We start from the raw sequence: 21,187 nt of genomic DNA, 5'->3' as shown, positions 1-21,187 counted from the left end.
AGTCTGCCTGAGCTCCTTGCCCCTGGCAACCACATGGTTAGTTTATTACATACAGTACTTGAGTGGAAGAGTTTTTCGTAATTTGGGTAATTGGAATTCTGAAGATGTTACCTCCCTTGACTTCTGTTGCTCAATAGTATCGCTCTCTATTTAATTGTAACTTTTTCACTTGCAAGATGTTCATAGTCCACATATACTAACTGAGGCCGAGGGCAGGGAGATAAAGGCTGGGGATGATACCTGTATGTACTGAATATGTAGATGTATGAGTGTATGACCTTCTGCCTGTTGATCATTTGGCTATTACTTGTCTCTTAAGTCGGTGCCGGCATTGAAGTAAACAGATTGTCTCTCTTCCTTCAGATTTGGCAAACCAACACGAGCCAGTCATTTCCATCCTTCACCACCTGGCTACAGCATTCAAGCTGCTAATCTGTTTTGGGCTATCTGGGTTGTAGTCAGGGATTCTTCTCTCTGTTATTTAGGTTCCATGCTATATTTGTCAATACTTGCAGTCAGTAAAAAGGCTCCAGTTTGCAAGAAGTTGTGTCAGAAAAGTAAATAAAAAATAAGCCTATTATGGCACTGATCAAGCTATTCTCCTCTGCTAGTCCCCAGAGAGAGCCAAGCAAAATGTGCTTGAGTGCTGCTCTTCAGCTCTGGTGCTAGGGATGCCTTCCCCTTTGCTACAGAAATAATTAAAGAAATTGCTCTTACAACACCAAAATGCAGTTTAACAAAAAGAAATGTAAAAGTACATTACTTTGAATAAAACAATCAAAAATAATTTAATATTTAAATTTGTGGCATATTGAGTGGGACAGTGAAGCAAACAGTTGCTTCAACTGTACCTGCAGTGTATCCTCAAAAGGTAAACAATAATTTTCATTCCGTACTTGATACAACATTTTAGATTTCTGCTAACAGATAATGTCTGGAATGCAGTCTTGTTTAAGTCAACATGTGTGAGGAAATAACTTGACAAAACAGTGTAAGAAACTTCTCTGTGTGGAAGATATTCAGTCCATATATTTCTAGTTAATCACTGTATATTAATCAGATCAGACAGTAGTAGTAGAAGTAGCGAACTTAAACTTGTCAAAACAAAACAAAAAATAATAATATAAAATATATAATTGTACAGCATTATTAAGTATTCAAAAGTAATCCTAAGGCAAGGCAGTCTGTTTCCAGTCGAAAATCCTTTATTAAGTACACAGACAAGCGATCCAAGTAAAACAAAAACAGAGTAATAATTTCACAAGCTTTCTAAGTTTATATATACTTTTTATCAGGCATGGGAGTGGTTTATTGTGCTGTAAAACAGTGTTATCGGTACACATGTTAAATTCACATCCCTTCCCCCATCAGTGTGACATTCGAGCTGGTCCTGCCCTACTTAGTAGCTGTCATAATAATATAACCCTTATGTACTTTAAATAAAATGTATAATGATGTGATACCTCTTATTTAACCAGATTATTAAGTAGATTATTAAGACTGTGATTTTATCCAAGACAATATACTACATGGTTGGAAATATATCAACCTTAGTTCATTTGGCAATCAAAAAATATATAACTGACAAAAACATGGTCATGTCTGTGATATGTCAGGTTTGCATTTGTGTTAATAGTTACCAGAATAGTATAATAGGAGAATAGCATGTGATCTCTGTGTATCTATTTTTATATATATATATATATATATATATATATATATATATATATATATATGGATCTACCTCACAATGTCGACACACCAAAATGTTGACAGCAAGCAAGTTGACCTCAAAAGATCGACATCAGACGTGCCAACACTGAACTATGCATACATGAGTAAAATTTTCACAATATGCAACAAAAAGAAAATGTAGTTTTTTCCTGGGGGGCAAGACCCCATACACCCTCCACACCCCCTGCTAATTATATATACTAACTCCAAGATTGCACAATCTCTGGAAAAAGAGAGTATTCCATCACTCTGGGATTGTTGATCACGCACAACTGTCAGTCTTTTGTGGTCGATATTCTGGTGTGTCGACCTATTGAGGTATTACCATATGTATGTATATATATATATAGAGAGAGAGAGAGAGATTATATTGAATTGCAGTATATTGTAAATGTTGCCCTAGAAAAATTTAATTTTTATTTTTTTTCAAGAAAACTTCATGAACATTGAATGAACCACTTAGAATATACTGTAGTTTTAATGTCAAATGTCAGTTTCCACTCACATTGATCTGAGAATAACTGGCTTCCTTTACTTCTGCAGCAGTATTTGACTTAATGCTGTTTCCTTATATTATATTGAATTAATCAAATTTATTCTGTTTTTTATGTTATGTTTTATACATTTTATTTAATGTTTTACAGCTGTTTCTGGATGATGCTAAAGTGAAGAACTTCATCACCTGCTTTAAAGGTAATGCAATCTGTTTTAACGGAATGCATCTGAAAGCCTTTATTAACACATCATTTGTATGTGAGTTATGCATAAAAATTAAACAGTTATGGCCAATTACTAATTAAAATGGGTAAAGAAATGGGGATTAATGTAAGTAGTGCCAGTGTTTTGCTGTGACACCTAGATTTTCTAGAATATATAATGACTGTAAACTTTACTGATGCAATTTCTAATTCCCTTATAACAAATTAATGAAGCAAATGGCTTAGAAAACAGGTGGTGGTGGTTTCTTTTTCATGTGTTAAAAAAATGTTTTCTGCTAGTCTGATACAGACTTCATATATAGCCTTTGTTTTCCTTTTTCTTTTTCAAAAATCTTTTATAGGAAGTAGCTACAATGCACACATCCATGGAAATGTGAGTAGAGTACATCATATTCTTACTATTTTATGATAAAATCAGTACACCAATATCATACAACTGCCAGTATGATTGCATCTGTCATTGGGACCTTCTGGTAGACATTGCTTGATCGTTATGCTCCCAACAACATTTCCACCAAGTTTACAGTTATATATCCTTGCAGATGTTTCAGTTTTTAATATTTTTACCAGTCAGCGCTTATCTGTTAGTTTCAAAGTGCAGCTTCTATACCCAGCAGTCTTGCTAACCCATCTATCCCATGCTGTTTTAATAGCCATTGTTGCTTTTAGCATGTAGCGCTCATTTAAAGAGATTTTTCTAAGTTGTCACCACCCTGTTTTGTGAAACAGTACTTGCCCCTGTCTAGAATAAATCAAAAACCCTGCAGTTAGAAAGGATGCCCTCTAAGCCCTACCGTGCCTTTCCTTTTCAGCTTTATCCCCTTACCTTTCCTTCTGATTACTATATGCAACCTTTGTTTCATGGAAGTATAGTTGAAACCCTGAATAGTTCTCTTGTTTTGGAGTCCCCAGTATTCCCCTGGCAGTTTTAGTGCTTTCTGTGTGCACTCTGTTCACAACTGCTTGTGTGTCCCTGTTTGGTTTCCATAAGAGGATGTCGTATTCTAGCTGTTGCATCAGTAGGGTCTTGTAAAGGAGTAGAACATTGCTTTTCTCCTTTGAGCCTACCCCCCCATTGCTATTCATTGCAACATGTTCACCTTTGCTGTTGCCTTTGGGTTTATTTCACTAGTGATAATTGAGTAGCATAAAGTAGTAGTAGTTCCTGTCTCGTTGGGGAAAATCTTGTGTTGAGGTACTGCTGGACTGAATGTTCAGCTGGCTTTCTAGCTGGAATCAGCACTCTTTAGGTACAGTACAAACTTTGGGTATGGCTATGCATTTGATTTCAGGGATTGTAGGTATGTAAGTAATGCATGCAATAGTGGGAGAGAATGGTCTGGTTGGAATTAGTCCTAACCCACTGGCACAGTGCATTGTAATTGCTTAAACTTGCCAGTTTTGCATTTCAGAATAAGACTAGAAGGTAGAAAATACTTTAAAGTATGTTTCTTTTTGCAGTTTCCAAGCAAAATGTTAAATATGTAGCCATCCTTTACTGCTACAGTTATAACATGTTTTGTTTTTTTTTCTGTATGAATTTATGTCTGTAAACCAGCATGCACAAATGAATTGACCACTCATGATGTTGGGCTGATCCTTGTGGAGTGGTGGCTTTTTAAACATTGTGCTAGGCTTAATTTAGTTTTGGTTAACTGGCTTATTGATAAATATGTGTTTACTCAGACCCACAAGATGGGCCCTCACAATTACTGTGAATTCATTCACTAAAGTTTATTATTAATGGAGATGTTTGTCCTGCAGCCCCTCCATGTCACAAAGGCAAAGTGATCTCCAGTCCCAGAGGCTTGGCCATGATCCATACCCCTACTGAACATGACCAGAATGAGGTCATAAGACCTTGCAAAACACTGGCAAAGGTCAGTTGATTCCAAGCATTATTGAATGTGTGATGTACTGAGGTGTAAAGGAGAAAAGTGGAAGGAAGGCCTTGCATGTGTGTCTGGAGTTGTCTGTAAAGAAAATGAGTGAGGAGTAATCAATTTGTGTGTAGTGTTTATAGAGACAGCTGCTTGCTCCTATGTACTGGTGGGCCTGAAAAATAAAGACCATCTTACATACTGAGTTAAAGATGTATCACCTGTAGTCAGCAGTAAGCCTTTATGGAGCTGATTAGCTGGGGGTCATGTCTAGTCTTTTTCAAGCTTTTCACCTTACCTTACTGAAGACAGATAGTTAAACTCTAAACCTGTCTTGACTGACTGTTAAAAGAAGCAAAAGAAAGAAGGTGACAAGAGATTAATGATAGAGGTAGAACATACAGTTTATTTGTTTACTTAATTACTTACATACATTTTTTTACTGAGATAGTCCAGCTGGGCATAAAGTCTCTTTTCAGTGGAAGCCTGGGGAGAAATGCTGCTCAGAAAATATATACATTAAGTTTATAAAAGGTTAAAGTAAGATAGAAGAATACAAGATTATATCAAAAGAGACATGATGGCTCTCTTGGAATAAATACCACAGACAGTTATGAGCCTTGCATTGAGCGGCATTCTACCTTCACCAAGGATGTTGCCACAGTTCGAACATAAAATGAATGATTTTAATAAGTGGCTTAGTTTCTGGTGTCACTCCAGGGGGATCTAGTATCTGTCATCATGGAAAGACATGGTCAACAGACCATGTTGCTTTGAAAAGGATGGGCTGCACCTGTCCTCCCTAGGCTTTCAAATATTGGCTAAAACATTATCCATCCCCTTAGAACTTTCTTAGGCAATGCCAAAAAGACAAAACTACATAGAGAAAAAGTCTCCAAGCAACCTTAACATGTTACTGCTCAATGCTAGGAGTCTAAACAAAAAAAGTCCACACCCTTCAAGCCATCCTCACTTTAGAGAATTTAGACATATGTGCTATGAGTGAGACTTGGTTTAAAGCCAAAGTAAATACTCCTGTAGTGCAAGGCTACAGTGTCTTCCAGACATTTAGACCAGCAACAGCTCAGAGTTAGGCCAAAGTTCGAGGTGTGTCGATTTACGTTAACAACAAACATACCTCAAGGTTGGTTAAACAGGATGATACCATGGAGCTCATCAACATTCAAGCCACCATAGATAAGATCCTTCACCATAACATAGCTAACTACAGGTCATCATCTATGCCCCTAGAGTCTCACAACTCTTACCTAAACTTACTGGAAGTATTCACTATCCAACTAAGCACACAATTTATGGTGACTTTAACTACCCCCTGTATAGACTGGGTAACTTACTTTGTCTCAAACTCCCAGGTGCAAAGATTCCTGGACTTTAATAACACAAACACCCTGGAACAGATAGTGCACTATCCAACAAGTGGATCTAACATACTGGATCTGGTATTCACAAACATAGGAGAGTGTTAAATCATATCACAGACAGGACCCATGAAGTCAGGATCAGTGAGACCATCTCCACCAAGAGACTGTTCACCAGCAGAAGACCTCATGGCTCTGTGCTGGTCCCATTTCTGTTTGACATTTACTTCTCGGAAGTCAAGGCCAACATCCAAGACCTCTGGCTCACCAAGTTCACAGATGACAGAAAAACTGGGAGCTCTTATAAACAGACTTATAGATTGTTACTAGTCTAATGACCTGATAAGCCTAGTTGTATTTTCCTGAAAGAATGATGTCTTTTATCCAAATAGGCCATTGAGGGTCTGGCTTTTATAAGCTACCTATGTCCATAAAAGACATGGGTGCCAGGCCTGGTGTTAATTTCCTATTCCCCATCATGTGGGCTAAGTTGTACTTGAATTGGGTAATAGATAACTCAGCTTTACATGGATGGGAAGCATGTTCCATAGGAGGGACAGTCTCTGAGACTCTCCAGGATGTTCTGTTTAAGTCACAGACAAAATTCAGATTCCTAGACTTTGTATTTCAGGTACTGTTTGCAGGAAATTCATAAGTGTGCAGTTTGCGGATGCCTGTTAATCCAGCCATAGATCACCACTCAGCAGTCTATAGGAGACTGAGTAGAGGGAAAGGGCTTTAAGGCAATCTGTGTAAGGCAGGTTTGTTATGTCTTGTATTCTTTTTGTAAAGCACCTCTGAGATCACTCTAGCTGCTGCATATACCTGCTCAGGTACAAACCGAAGGGAGCATTGTATTCTATGATTGGTCTGATAAGGGCAGAGTACAGTGAGATAATGGATCTTGATGACATGCCATTACTTAAAAGTTGAGCAACATAAAAGGATTTCCTCACCACTGTGGCCATGTGGTGGTTGAATGTAAGACAACTGTCTGCATGCGTACCCAGATCCCTGACCACTGGATCGACTCTTAGGGGCATATTTCCCAAAGGGTACAATTATGCATTTCTTAGCATTGAGTTTAAGTTCATGGCTTTGGCACCATTTGTTAGTCAGAGATAGCCCTTCTTGAAGAATGCTAGTGTCTGTAGTGAAGTCGATGATAACCCCTAGCTTGCAATCATCTGCAAACTTAGTCAGCCATAAAACTTCAGCATTTGCTTCCATCCATCTATTCACAACCCCTTTTCTGATTTTTTACACACATTGGGATGTGGTGGCACTTCATCAGTGACAACATCTGGAGCCATTTCAAGGAAATAAATGCCAAAAAGGAGTGAACCCAGTACCAAGCCCTGGGGGACTGTGCTAGTGACTAGCCTCTTGGTAGAGGTGGCTTCACCTTTTTTGACCTCCTGGGTCCTATCAGTGAACTGGTTGGCTATCCAGCAGGTAATAAAATTGTTTATACCTAATATAATGAGCTTGTCTATAATACCTGAGTGGGTTATTGTATCAAAAGCCTTGGCCAGGTTGAGGTAAGCTGTGTGCACAGCCTTGCCTTCATCCATTGCTTTGCTGACCTTCTCAAAGAAGTCAGCCAGATTTAATGCACATGACCTTCCCTTAACAAAGCCAAACTGTGATGGGTCCAGCATTTCCAGGTCACCTATGTTCTCATTTATCATTTCCAGTAGGAGGTAACTGCAGAAATGTCTGGGGGATGCACCTGGCTGTAATGAGTTAAAGCGGCATCATCCCTGTAGAAGGTATTATGCTGCTCAGTGCTAGGTTCATACTGCCTAAGACACATAATCAGTGATCTCAATGTCTCACTTCATATAGTGAGGGAGGGTACCTATCAAGTCATGGACTATAACACATGGACTAGGACAGAGTCATACTGGGACCTGTGGTTCCAGGACCTGAGTGCCTGTGTGAGTTGATGGATCCTAGACCCATAAAGGCAGCTAACCATGACTATTTCCTTACTCAGTCCAGTGAGAGGAACATTGGTGTGCCTCACTACAGACTCACCAATCACCAGGAAATTTGGCTGGGCACTGGTTTGCCTTAAGGGCTTAGCAGTAGAAGTATTGGATACCTATGTGTAGCTGAGGATGGTGTTTTAATGGAATGTTTACGTGATGGCTGAGGACCCTTGTTTTGATTGTGCTGTGCAGGAGGTTTTAGTGTTTTAGGAAGGTTACCTGTAAGTGCCTCGGCATAAGTAGTTTTATGTGTAGGCATGGTGCGGGTATCACTGACAGCCTCTATAGGATTAGTTTTGGTTGTATGAGGGAGTTTTGCCTCCAGCATTAAAGCATATTCACACGTGGTATCAGTCATTAACATGGTCTTTGCTTCATGCGATTTTGTAAGTGCTAACTTAGGGTTGAAGTTTTGGTGGTTTCTTTCAGTCTGTGCTTTTTTTCATTTTGTTGCATTTTCTTTTTGGGGGTGGATTTGACTTAGTGGTTAAAGTCTTTGCCTCATAGACACAAGGTACAAGGTTTAATTCTTACCTCAGATTATTAGCTAGGCTTAAAATGGTCCTTCAAGACAGTTAGCTTAATATTCACCTATAAACCTGTACGAAGAATTTGTAGCATGAATACCCTGTCCTACAATGATTGCCTAAAGGCTCTATCTCTGTATTCAGTTTGCTACAGGCTGCTGAGAAGAAATATTTTCCTGGTTTGTTGGGCTTCCACAGAGCCATCCGTGATGGATCTGTTGCATATGTGCAAAACAAACAGCATCAGAAGTACTAGATCCAGGGGTCTCAATTTCATTTGTGACATAGACAGAAAATGTTGGAAAGACAAGAATCCCCACTCTGTGTTATAGGCTCCCTATCTGAGTAAAACATGATGAGAAATTGTAAATTTAGCAGTGGTCTGGATGCTGTCAATAAGAAAAGTATTATCCCAACTAATACCTGCCCTGCAAATCCCTTAGTTACCTCCCTACTAACATGCCCCAATGCATAGACGCCCATGATACTTGGGATCCAAATGGGTTTAGGATGCATGGCTATGCTTCTAAGGGCCCCAGTGGTCATTAACCTAGTAACAACCCATGTACCTATGAAGTCAAATAAAAACATCAGGAAAAACAAAACAGAAATAGTACTTTCAGAAAACCAAAACAATGTAAGAATAAAGCACCAGTAGGAAGCCGGAGTGCTGCAATTCACCTTTCTTTCCAACTTGCAATCAAATTAATTCAGTAAGGTAGATGAGGAACCCACCAAAAAGTGTTTAAGCTAAGCGCTTTCCTTCTGTTTAATAAGAACTTCTTCAGAGCTACCAAACAACTACTTTACCTCATTTAAATAATCTATTTAAAATATCACATGACAAAATACTGTAGTCATTTAAAGTGATATCCTTAAAACAAAACAGCATTTACAAATCACTAAAATACTGTAAAATGAAACTATACATGTAAAACAGTGGGGATTTCTATTCGCTGTGATTTCAAAACACATTTTATGTTAATGCTTTTGTTTAACCCTGGAGGCTTATTTGCTTGTAAATTAATTTGCCAGTTTACTTCCTTAACTTCCAAAACAATATCGACATCTCTAGCAAAAGGGGTGTTTGTAATAAAATCAACAACAAAGAATATAAATTTTCTAAAGTCAGTACACACAGATGAGCGTTTTGCTAAGACATTAGTAAAATATTTGTTTGTAAAGGCAAGCAAGTGGTTGTAAATCCTTTTGGACAATTTTCAGTTGTTTTGCCCACATAAAAACTTTCACGAGTCACACATGGCCAAATAAACCACAAAAGCTGAATTACATGTGACTATTTTTCGTCCAAATCTGTTCTTATTACAGCTTAAAATGACATTGGACCCCTCATTAATAAATCCACAGTATTTTCAATTGTGACACTTAAACATTGCGTTCTGCCTCACAGGCAGCCCTCTTATTTCATTAAAAGAAAAGATTCTGGTTATGTAAGGGAGAATCTAAAAGTTTGGACTTAATGTCCTCAGGTAAAGTTGGCAGGTGCAACCATAACTATCTCCTTATGACTCTTCTAGGCCAGCTGCTTCTGGTTCTGTCATCCTGGTTGTGTCTGCAGACTTTACCCGAGGACATTAAGGCCAAACTTTTAGATTCCCCCTTAGATAATCACTCTGCTGGATAAGGGTAATGTTTTGCAGGACCTCAAACAAATTTTTGCTTCTCCTGTGCATAAATTGCAGAGGAACTATCCTTTGAAATCTTCTTTTGAACATAGGCAGTAAAGATAACCTGCTAGAGGTAAGAGGGTTTCTCATTGGATTTTCCCAAATAGACCAACTCGGAGTAGTATAGGCCAAAAATCTCTATCTGGTATCCACCCCCCACCCACCCCGATTCCTTCCCTGTTTGGCAACAGATAACCACAGATGTTTGGGTTCTGTCCATCATCCAACACAGCTATTTTATGGTCTCCTTCATCGTCTTCCTTGCCAGCTTCCTCACTTCCCTTGGTCCTGCAGGATCTGGTGGAACAGGATATTATGCATCTTGTTCCTTAGTTTCAACAAAGAACAGGTTTTTATTCCAGAATGTTCTGGCACCCAGGAAGGAGGGGTCGTGGGGGCCCATTCCAGACCTGTCATACCCCAACACCTTTGGTTCCTTCATTTAGGATGTTGTCTTTTCAGACTCCTTTTCCTCTTTTGCTTCCCCAGACTTTTCTGGTGTCCCTGGATTTGAAGGATGCTTACCTCCATATTCCTATTCACAGTCTCTTCAGTAAAATTTTACATTTCTCTGTTTTTTCCTGTCATTATCAGATGTTCTTCTGTATCACAGTTGCAGTATTGTTTACTATAGGGATCTCTCATCTGCAGGGATCTCCCTTTTCTAATTTCTCCAAATCTCTTGGGTTTCTAATACCATGATGGGAATGGACCCAATTCCTAAGTCAAAGTATGATTAAAGTTCATTTGATGTCAGCCAAAAGTGCTCTTCTCAGCACCCACAATGTGTCCAGTAATGACTCCTTCTGCAATTCATATGGGGTTACATGGATTGGTAACATATCTAAATATGATTGTAAATTCTTTTTTTATAAGACCCTTTGCTCCTACTAGTGAAACTGTCTGGGTATCTTTCTTCCACATTGCTCTCATTTCAGCCTGCAGATCCTGGTATTTTATGATTTTGTGTCTGTCTTTACGCAAGACACTATAGTCACTGGGTGTGGTGATTTCAGTGATCAATGCTACTTTTGTCTTCTTTTCTTTGACCACTATATCCAGTTTTCTAGCATCTATCTTTTGAACTGTTGGTAATGGCTGATCCCATGTGATATAAACGTCTTCATTTTCTGTGATACTTTGTGGCTCATGTTTCCAGTGTTTTTCATCCACTTCGATAACATAATGTTTGCACAATCCCCAGTGCAACAGTCTCCCCACATTATTATGCCTTTCAGTATACAGTCCTTCTGCCATTAGTATGTCGCACCCAGCAACAAGGTGTGTGACTGTTTCCAATTTGGTTTTACAAAACCTACGTTTGTCTGTTTCTCCCACATATTCACTGGACTTTGTAAACCAGCATGTACGTAGTCCACTATTTTGGGCTGCCAATATTAACCTTTCATTTCTTTGTTTGAATTCACCTCTCCTTAACCATTCCTGTGTTTATTATTGATCACCATGAGGCTCTTCCAGAAGTTTTCTATACTTGCAACTATATTTATGTTTTTTCCACTTTTCTTGCCTTCTCATCTGGTCCTTCATCATACCTCTCAACCTCGTACTGCAAGAAATCTGGAAAAAGCCGGACAAAATGAGGGAACAAAAGCCCAAAGATAGGGACACATTTTCAATATTGCTCTTATAATCTTAGAAAGTTGCTAGAATAATAGGATTTGTGTTACCATACATTTTGTGAAGGATATGAAGTCTGAAACTCAAATGATTGTCATTATTTATTGACTTTAATCCTTAAATCATCCTGGTGATTTGTCAAAAAAAAAAACAATTTTTATGAGGAACAGACCCAAAATATGAGGCAAAAATCTGGACATTCTGCGAAAATCTGTGCAGTTGAAGGGCATGCCTTATAGTCTTTCATTTGTTTTTTTGGCACATTCAGTTGCTGCCTGGTTTTTATCTACTTCTGGTTTGATTTTCATTCCTGCTTGACATCAATATACTTCTGCTAAATTAAGCAGAGAAGTCATCTTAGCTTTATTCTCCTCATGTTTCAAAACTTTCACTACATTTGGATCTTGTGAGGTCAGTAATTTCCAAATATTTATACACTCCCTCTTACTCAAGTTCTTTTATATCGCAGTCTTGTCCCAAACTGATGTTTTTCCTGGTGTTGCAGTTTTCCTTTTTTAAAGGTTGCTTTTGCACATTTATCAAAACCAAATGACATTCTAATATCATCTGAAAACGTTTTTACAACCTGCAGCTGTGCTTTCAGTTCCTTATCTGATGAACTATAGAGCTTTATAAATTGTAGCCCATGGCCTAAGCTGTTAAGTAAACAGCTTAATGGATTAATGGCAAGGCAGAATAGCAAGGGTGACAAAGAGTCACCCTGGTATATCCCCCTTTGAATTTTTATCCCTGGGATAATAATCTGTCCTTTATCATGGCTTAGTTGCTAAGTTGTCTGCCATTGTTTCATGGTTACTGCAATGTAGTCAATCAGTGTAGGGTGTATCTTATGCATTTTTAAGCACTGTTATCCATGAATGTTGGATACTATCTAATACTTTTTTGTAGTTAATCCATGCCATACTTGGATTCTTCCTGTTTTTACAATTCTCCACTGTAATGTTATTTAACAACAAATTATCCTTTGTTCCATATGACTTTCTTTTATTGCCCTTTTGTTCTACTGCCATAATTGAGTTTTCTTCTAAATGACTATAAACTCTGTCAGCATGAGTTCCTGTGTATAGTTTATATGTCGTCGGAAGGCAATTTATTGGTCTATAATTTTTAGGGTAGCTTGCAGATTCACACAAGTTTAAGAGCATCGTTTTGCCTGTTGTTAACCAGTGTGGTATCTGTTCGGGGTGCGTATATAAATAGTTCTTACTTATGGCTAAATCCTTGTGGAAAGATCTTAATACTTTTAACCAAAAGTTATGTACTACATCTGGGCCTGCAGTTTTCCAGTTAGAGGCTTTTTTTAACTTTGTTTCAATCTCGCTGTTATTTCATCCCATTTCATATCCTGTACCTTTAAACTTTGTATTCTTTCTTTTACTTCTTCTATACATTTAGCATCTTTGTTATTTTCCATGGGATCTTCATAGATACTTCTCCAAAATGTATCTACTTCCTCTTTTTGTGGCGGTCTTTCAATTCCTTTTATCTTATTTGCCAATTCTCTATAAAACTTTTTTGGGTCATCAATACATTGCTTATTTTGTACTTTTCCCTTATATTTATCTGTGTATCTTCTAAGCTTTTCTGCCTGTGCTGAAATATTTAGTTTATTTGCGATAGTGTATGACAGATCATGGTCTGTTCTAATATCGTTCATTACTTTAATCACATCTATCTTTCTTAGTATTTTGTTGATCTATTCCCTCTTCTATAATCTTCTAACAGTGACACTACTTTTCTTAATTGCTTTATAGTTTTCTCTATTCGATACTTCCATGATGGTATTCGATTTCTCCCCTTCCTTCACTACCCTGTGATCTTGTGGTATAACTTTATCAGTTATTAATTTAGCAGCACAGTAATATATCCTGTTTACTTTTATTTTATTGCATGGATCTCTATGGACAGTCCTAATTACTGAATTTGTTTTATCAGACTTCTTACTTTTGGGGTTTTATTGACCTTCTGCAGTCTATTTCTCTCATTGATCTTAATATATCGATCCATGTCCATTAAATCAAGCAACTCTTCTCTTAGCTCATTTTCTTCCATACTGAGGGCACATCCCTTGTTTTCCGTTTCCTGTGGGCATTCTGTAGAAAGTTCTATAGCATCTTCCTGTGGCACATTCTCTTCAATTTCGTCCTGTGTCATCTGTTGCTCTGTAATATTGGAACTCACTAGCCTATCACTCCTCAACACTGACTGCATCAGTTACCACAGTTTCCTGTTCCTTTCCTTGCTGTCTAGCTTCAATGTGGAAGGCTCCAAAATGTCTTGATATGGCACCTGATCACTTGCTTCCTATTCCACTGGTTTACCCTTAATTTGAATATCCATTGCTCTATCCTGTTGTGGTGCTTTCTGCATCCAATTTTCTACACTCAATCCTTCTCTTTGCAACTGCTACATAACCTCAATTTCTATTTCTTTGACTTCTCCATTACTAATCTCTTTTTCTACTTTTACTTTTAGTCTTCTTATTTTTTGTACTGTAAAGTTTTCCATATCTGGATTCCTTTGCCTGTATTTCTCTTCAAATATCTTTGGTGCTGCTCTTTATGTATTGGTTAGTTTTGCTTTCTCCTTTGCATAAATATTATACCATTTTAAATCTCTTTTCCTTTCCCATGTCCATATTTCTTCTTCACATGTCTCCTGATCTTCTTGCTTTTCCTTGTTCCGGGGACTCGCTCCATCATGCTGTGATGTAGTCTGTGTTAGACCTTCTACATTAAATCCTTCACTTTGCAGGCACTCCATAACTTCAACTTCTATTTCTTTAACTTCTGCTTTACTAATCTTCTTTTCCACATTACATCTTTGTGATATTAGTTTTTATTGTGAAATTTTCCATATCTGGATGTCTTTGCTTGTATTTCTCTTCGAATATCTTTGAGACTGCCTTCTCTATATTAGTTAACTTGGCTTTCTCCTTTGCATAAATATTGCACCATATCAAATCTCTTTCTTTCCCATGTCCATATTTCTTTTTTATATTTTCCAAATATCTCTAGGTTTTATTTTTTATATTTTTCACTTCCTCAGAGGCTTCTTTTTCCAAAAAGATCAAAGTTTCTTGATCTATATACTGTTTTTCAAAAATCTGTTGTATTAATGAATGCAAATTTTTATTTGAAGCTTCTGACAGTTTTTCCTGCAGAAGTATTTTTCTTTCCACTAATTTCTCTCTTATTTGTTTTGTATATCTTGTGTCTGGAAATTCTTGGCTTTTTACATAATGGTAGCAATACATAATTTCTTCCTTATCCTCAATAGTCCACTCTATTGTCTTTATGGCTCTTCTTTGGCCAATCAATTTTTGTGATTTTTGTGGACTGCTACTTCCTTTTACAGCAGGGGGGCCATCCTCCCCCTGGGCCTGGCCTGGCCCCGCCCCATTGTCGAAATCTTTCCGTATTTTGAGGATTCTACGCTGTCATTTTTTCCAGTCCTGGCACCAGTGCGCCTACTATGATTGGGCACTTTTTATCCTGGGTCTTTTGCACCCAGCTATCTTTTTGACCTACTTCTGTCCATGATATATGCTATATAAATACAGTCTATATATCAGTGTCTCCTTGGTGCAATTTTGTGAAAAACAGGGTCCACCCCGCAAAGGTACTCACCAAGTCTTGAGGATGAATTCAGTTTCAGCACTGCTACTCTTCTTTGCTTGATGACTTTTTATCTCTCCATCAGGACCCCTCTAGGGCATTTTTAGGCTTCCCTAAATTAGGATCTCCCATCTAGTGCAGACTAGTGCTCAGCCAGTATACCAAAACTTTATCATCTTGTATGCGCTGTACATCACACATCTCCTTTCTGTACAGGATGTATGGCCTAAAAGTGACTTACATATGCAGTTACACAGAACTTCTTTGTCATCAGACCGAAAGTCATCATCACTTGTCAGTCTGAAAACCTTGTTGCTGTGCTGAATACCTAGCTGTCCCTTTGGGTTGTTATTTTTTTTCTTTTCTTTGGACTTTTATTTTGCTTACCTAGAGTTCATGTCATCCAGGAAGGGAAAATATCAGTGTAGGAGGCAGATTCCCCATAAGGATCATCATTAACAGTGTCTCTTTTGTTTGGGTGCCTCCCACGACCATACCTCTTCTAGTACCTTCAAGGTGTTTGTGCTGTTTGTGCAATTCTGTGTCTCTGCTGGATAGTGGCATAGGAAAATAACTTTCTTGGGTGGCGTAAGCTATGGAACCTTGCTGGCTAGGCTTATGTAGGCCCTTGGGCCGATAGCCTAGTACCTACCTATGAACCTAAGACACTCAGAAACTGTTTGTCTTCCCTTGGCATTTATCTTGAAAACCAATGGCTTAAACAGTTAATCCAGGTTAGCATTGTGGAATCCATTAACCGTGAGATACTCCCGCTAGGTAAGAAGAAGGACAAGAAGTCTTGGCTGGATTCTTTAGCTGTTCACCCTCCACCTGACATCCTTCTAGAAGCAGGTAATAGCTCTGTAGACCGTTCGGCATCTACATTGGATTCCTCTGCCACAACCACATTGGAGGCCGGCATGGAGCCATCTTTTTGCACGTCCTCTGAGGCTTTGCAGGTGTCTGCTGTGGATGTCGAGGGGAACCACAGTTGATTGTCTTGGAGGGTCTTAGAGGGATTCTGCAGATATTGATCAGGGAGGAGGTTTCCGGGTATTCTTACTGAATCACACAAAGGCTTGGAACTTCTGGTATTTGTTAGGACTGACATCCCTTCCAAGAAAAGACAAAAGATGAAGTGTGTTTCAAACTGTTCTAAGAATCCTCAAAGGGAAAGGCAAGAGTTTACTTAGAGTTTGTTTGTTGCCTTGAAGGCCCTGAAGCCTCCTTAAAGATTTTTGGCACCTGTTCTTCCTTGGACCTTTACCCCTTCTAAACAGCCTAGTAAACCAGATTCCTTGGATGAGGATTGAAGGTCTGATGAGGGGCCCATGTCCTGTTCTTTACAGATGCCTTCAATTTTGGCTTTTTGGTTCTGATGAGGAGGAGTCTATTAGCCCTGAGTCTCCTTTTAAGGAATTGTCCTTTGGGGACACAACTGCTAGGATGACGGAATACTTTAAGTGGAATTCTTCTCAAAGTGTCTGATATTCAGAGGAGATATTATGAGTTGCTTCAGGCAGATACTCCTAAACCCTCTTCACTTCCTTCTGTGGTGGCTGCATTGTTAGGCACTTTCATTGGTACTTTCAAGTTTCCTGATTCTCAGCCTCCTGCTCCTAAGAAACCTAATAGGTTCATATAAGGCTCTGAGGATAGTCCATTTTTATTTGTGTCATTCTGCTGATCCTGCTGTGGTGTCTGTCTCTGTCTCTCCTGACAAACCTTCTAACTTCTTGCCCACTTCCAAACTTTTGCCTTCTGATAAAGATAGTAGGACAATGGAGAAGATTCGTAAGAAGGTTTACACTACTTCTACTTTGGTCTTTAGGGCTATTAATTACCAGACTCACATAACCAGATGTGCTCTGGCCTTGATTACTTAGGCTTGTCAGGTTATGTCTGACCTCCCTTACTCTCAAGACAAATCTTCTGCCTTATCTACTTTAGGTTCTACTTTTTAAGTGGCTTGTCACTACTATCAGTTATAGCTGTGATGCTGCTGGTGCCTCTTCTGGGGCTGTGGGTCTTGGGTCTGTCTTGAGGCATTATTTTTGGCTTTGTCTCCAGTCATTGCCTGAGGATATTAAGGCCAGGTTGTTGGATGCCCCTTTAGGTAGTAAACATCTTTTTGAGACTGCTGCTGCTGACCTGTTCTCTTCGAGAGAAAGGCAAAGTGTGGCAAGACCTGAAACATATTTTTGCCTTTCCTGTCCTTCAAGATTTGCTTTTGTCTGCAGGCAGCCGGCCCCGTCAGGCCTCCAAGGGCAGGAAGGGAGTGGCAGGCAAGCCTCCTCTGCTAAGGCGTCTTAGTTTTCTGTGGCCAGAAACCTCCTTTATCTGATAAGCATGCTTCTCTTTGACATTTTTTGTCCCCCCCTCCCCCCCCACACACACTCTTAGACCAGGTCCCTTTGTTCCTTTGGCTTTCCCTTTGTCATCCAAATTGGCTTCACATCACTTCAGACTCTTGGGTTCTTTCTATCATCTGTCACAGTTACCTCATAATATGAAAGTCTCTCCCTCCTTTTTCAGGAATTCCCCAACCTCCTCACAAGCAACTTCCTTATTTCCCAGAGGTCCTGGGGTACCTGATGAACCATTCACCCTGTTCCCCCTTTCCAAGTGGGAAAGGGTTTTTATTCCAAAATGTTTCTGGTTCCTCGAAAGGAGGCCACTTGAAGACCTATTCTGGATCTCTCCCTGATCAACACTTTTTTCAGTTTACTCTCTTTTCGGATACTTACTCTTGAAACCCTGTTCCTGTTTTACTAACCAGGCTTTTCAGGTGTCTTTGGAGTTGAAGGATGCTTACCTTTATATCCGTATTCACCCTCTTTTCAGGAAGTTTTTATGTTTCTGTCTCTTCCTTTCAATTTCAGTTCTCTGCTTTGCCCTTTGACCTCTCTACTGCCCCAAGAGTATTCACAAAATGCCTAGCTCCTGTGATTACTTTCTATAGGCTCCAAGACATTCAGATTTTTTACTTATCTAAAGGACCTGTTAACTCAGGCACCTTCTCCCAGTTGCCTGTTACAGGATCTAGAGTTCACCATCTCTCTTTGTCAAAGTCTGGGGTTCACTATCAACTTCCAAAACTCCATCCTGGCTTCCTCTCAGGATCATGTGTTTCTGGGATGCAGGATTCAGACAGTACCAATGCTAGCCTCTCTTCCACCTCCAAATGTTTTGTAACTGGCAGCCTTCTTTCAGTCTCTTCTTCCTCTGACTACTTTTCCAGCCAGAAAGTTTCTGTGAGCCCTGGGATTCATGGCCTTTTCTATTCCAGTGCTCCTCCTTTCTTCAGCTCCAAGGGTATTTACTAAATGTCTGGCCCCTGTGGTAGCTTTCTGCAGACTTCAGAGAATCCAAATATTTCGTTATCTGGACAACCTTCTGATTCAAGTCCCCTCTCAACTGCTTATGCTTCAGAATCTGTACTTCACTATGCTTCTCCTGCAAAGTATGGGATTCACGCTCAGTATCAGAAAGCCAGTGTTGACTCCCTGTCAGTACCAAGTGATGTTTGGTTGTAGGTGTTGGCTTCTCTTCTGCCGCCCAAAGTCCTTGCTGAGTCTGCTTATTTCCAGTGTCTTTCGCTTCCAGTTATTTCTGCAAGGGAATTTCTCCAAGCCTTGAGGTTCATGGCATCCACCATAGTCATGGTTTATTTTGCCAAGCTCCACAGAAGGAAATCTCAGTGGTATCTCAAGACTGTTTGGCAACAGCACTGCCACTCGCTGGAGTTTCCAGTCCCTCTTTTACCCTGTCTCAAACTCATACTCCTCTTGTGGATTCAGCAGATCTCGCTTAATCCAGGTCCACCTTTTCAGATTCCTCTTCCTACTCAGGAGCTGTACAAGGATGCTTCCGATCAAAGTTGGGGAGCTTCCTCCAACCATCTTGAAAGTTCAGGGTTTCTTGTCCCATGAACAGTTGTCAGACTAGATCAATATCAAAGAGATGAGGGCTCTAATTCCAGCTGTTCAAGCCTTTCACTCCATTTGGGTTCCAGGTTTTCTAAAGATTTATACAGACAATACCACAGTCATGTGATACATCAACTAGCAAGGGGGCACAAAGGCTTAATTTCTTTGCAGGCAGGCTCTTCAGGCTTGGGATTTTGTAATCCGCCATCAGTTGTTTCTTCGGGCAGTTTACATCCCTTTAGAGCACAATCTAATGGCATTCTCTCTGAGCAGGTTCAGGACACATCCTCATAAATGGGTCCTTCATAGAGAGGTGTTTCTGGACATTGTCTATCAGTAGGGTATTCCTCAAGTAAATCTTTTTGCCTCTCCTCTGAACAGACAACTTTCTCAGGTCTGTTACAGAGTTCCAAGTCATGTTTTTTTCTTGGAAGGGGATATTCCTGTATGTCTGTCTTCCTCAAGGTTTTTCACAGGATCATGTGGTGACTCCCTTTTGGCCAGACAAGCACTGGCTTCTCCCTTCTCTTTCACCTGGTCAGGGGAAGTCATCACTTTACCTCACAGGATGCATCTCTTCACACAAGACAAGGGGTCTGTCATTTACCCTCACTTGTCCACACTTCAACTGATATTTTGGGTGATAAGGTTTGGATTCCTTTCAGGCACCAATTTTCTGAGGACATGGCTTGGGATTTGGATTTTGTTGAAGTCCAGAAAACCTACAACTAGAAATTCTTGTGTGGCTAAATGGAAGATATTTTCTGTTTGGCATCTCAGGCATGACCAGACCCCTTTTTCCGTGGAGATCCCTGTGATCCATTCTTATTTGTATGAATTGCTAAATACTGGTTTGACATATTCTTCTGTTAAAGTTCATTTGTCATCCATTTCTGCTAATCTGTTCTTGAGTCCTGCTTTGGCTTTGAAGTCAAATAATTCCTGAAAGAAGACCTTCATGTCAGGCCCTAAGAAAGCATATTCCTCCTTCTTGGGACCTTAATTTTGTTCTTGAAAAATTGACTCAGTCCCTTTCTGAGTCTACCTTTTCTTCCCAGTAGCACTGTACTTGGAAGACTGAATTCTTGGTGGCTTTTTCTTCTGTGAATGGAGGCTCTTCACTCCAATCCCTCATGGTGGTTCCTCCTTTTTTCATTTTTTGCAAGGACACAGATGTTCTTCATGTTTCACTGTTGCAGTTATCACATTTGGGTTATCTGCTTGCAGTAGCCCTCAGTCGGCCTGATTAAAAAAGTCTTGGGTCCTGCATCGGTTGCTGTCCCTTCTTCCATGACGTCAGGTCATCAGGGGTATAAAACATGCAGCTGACGCCATTGCATCAGTCTTTCTTGCTTTGCGGTGCCCAAAGCAGAAACAGTTCGCAAGTGCCGGTCGGCTGACTCCTGAAATTTTCGTTTTCGAGTTTCAGAACCAAAGCCTTCAACTAAAAGCTAAGTACCCCATTGGAGAAACTATTTCTTGCTCTAAACCGATGTCAGTAAAAGTAAATAATTGCATTACTTGTGGAAAGCAAATACCTCATAAAGATTTTCATTCGTACTGTATTCCTTGCCTAGGCCCTGACCACGATGTACCTCGCTGTCGGTTTTGTGCCTTATTTAATCCACGAACTATCCGTCGTCGGTATATTTTCACTTCTAAATATTTTGGTGCTCGGTTCAATTATCTTGGTATGTCTTTGGTAAGCCATCCGACTACTGACATTCTCAAAAAACACAAAGATAAAGACAGAGACATGCCTCCTAGGTCAAAAGCTGCCGACGACACTTCTCCTAAGCCAGTCACCCCTTCGCCGGTACTCATTGAGGTGCTTTCGCAGCCTCTGATACCCACTAGTTCAGATTTGCAGGCCTCTGCTGAGACCCATTCGGAGTCCAGTATGCGGATGCTTCAACTGTGGAACCTGCAGATGTCTGTACCTTGGATGGGTCCGAAGCCGCTGTGCAGGCCCCGGCTTCTGAGGGTGTATTCAAGCCTACTGACTTGCATATTAAACTGACGCCATCTTCTTCTTCAAGGCCTAAAACTCGTACCATGCCT

The 21,187-nt window shown here is 39.7% G+C and overlaps 1 protein-coding gene across 1 annotated transcript in view; it reads left to right on the top strand.

Annotated features, from left to right (window-relative positions):
• Nucleotides 1-21,187, top strand: part of CCHR3.PART1H8orf82 (chromosome chr3.part1 C8orf82 homolog) — a 539,277-nt gene that overhangs the window by 487,986 nt on the left and 30,104 nt on the right. Inside the window, exon 2 of the mRNA XM_044067322.1 lies at nucleotides 2,379-2,427. Coding sequence (XP_043923257.1) covers nucleotides 2,379-2,427 — 49 coding nt within the window. The remainder of the gene's footprint in view (nucleotides 1-2,378; nucleotides 2,428-21,187) is intronic.

This window comes from Protopterus annectens, chromosome 3.part1 (genome assembly GCF_019279795.1).
Source record: "Protopterus annectens isolate FY-2018-M chromosome 3.part1, PAN1.0, whole genome shotgun sequence".
NCBI lineage: Eukaryota > Metazoa > Chordata > Ceratodontiformes > Protopteridae > Protopterus > Protopterus annectens.
Note: the sequence above shows the minus strand (reverse complement) of the source record. Positions and strands in the feature narration are given on the sequence as shown.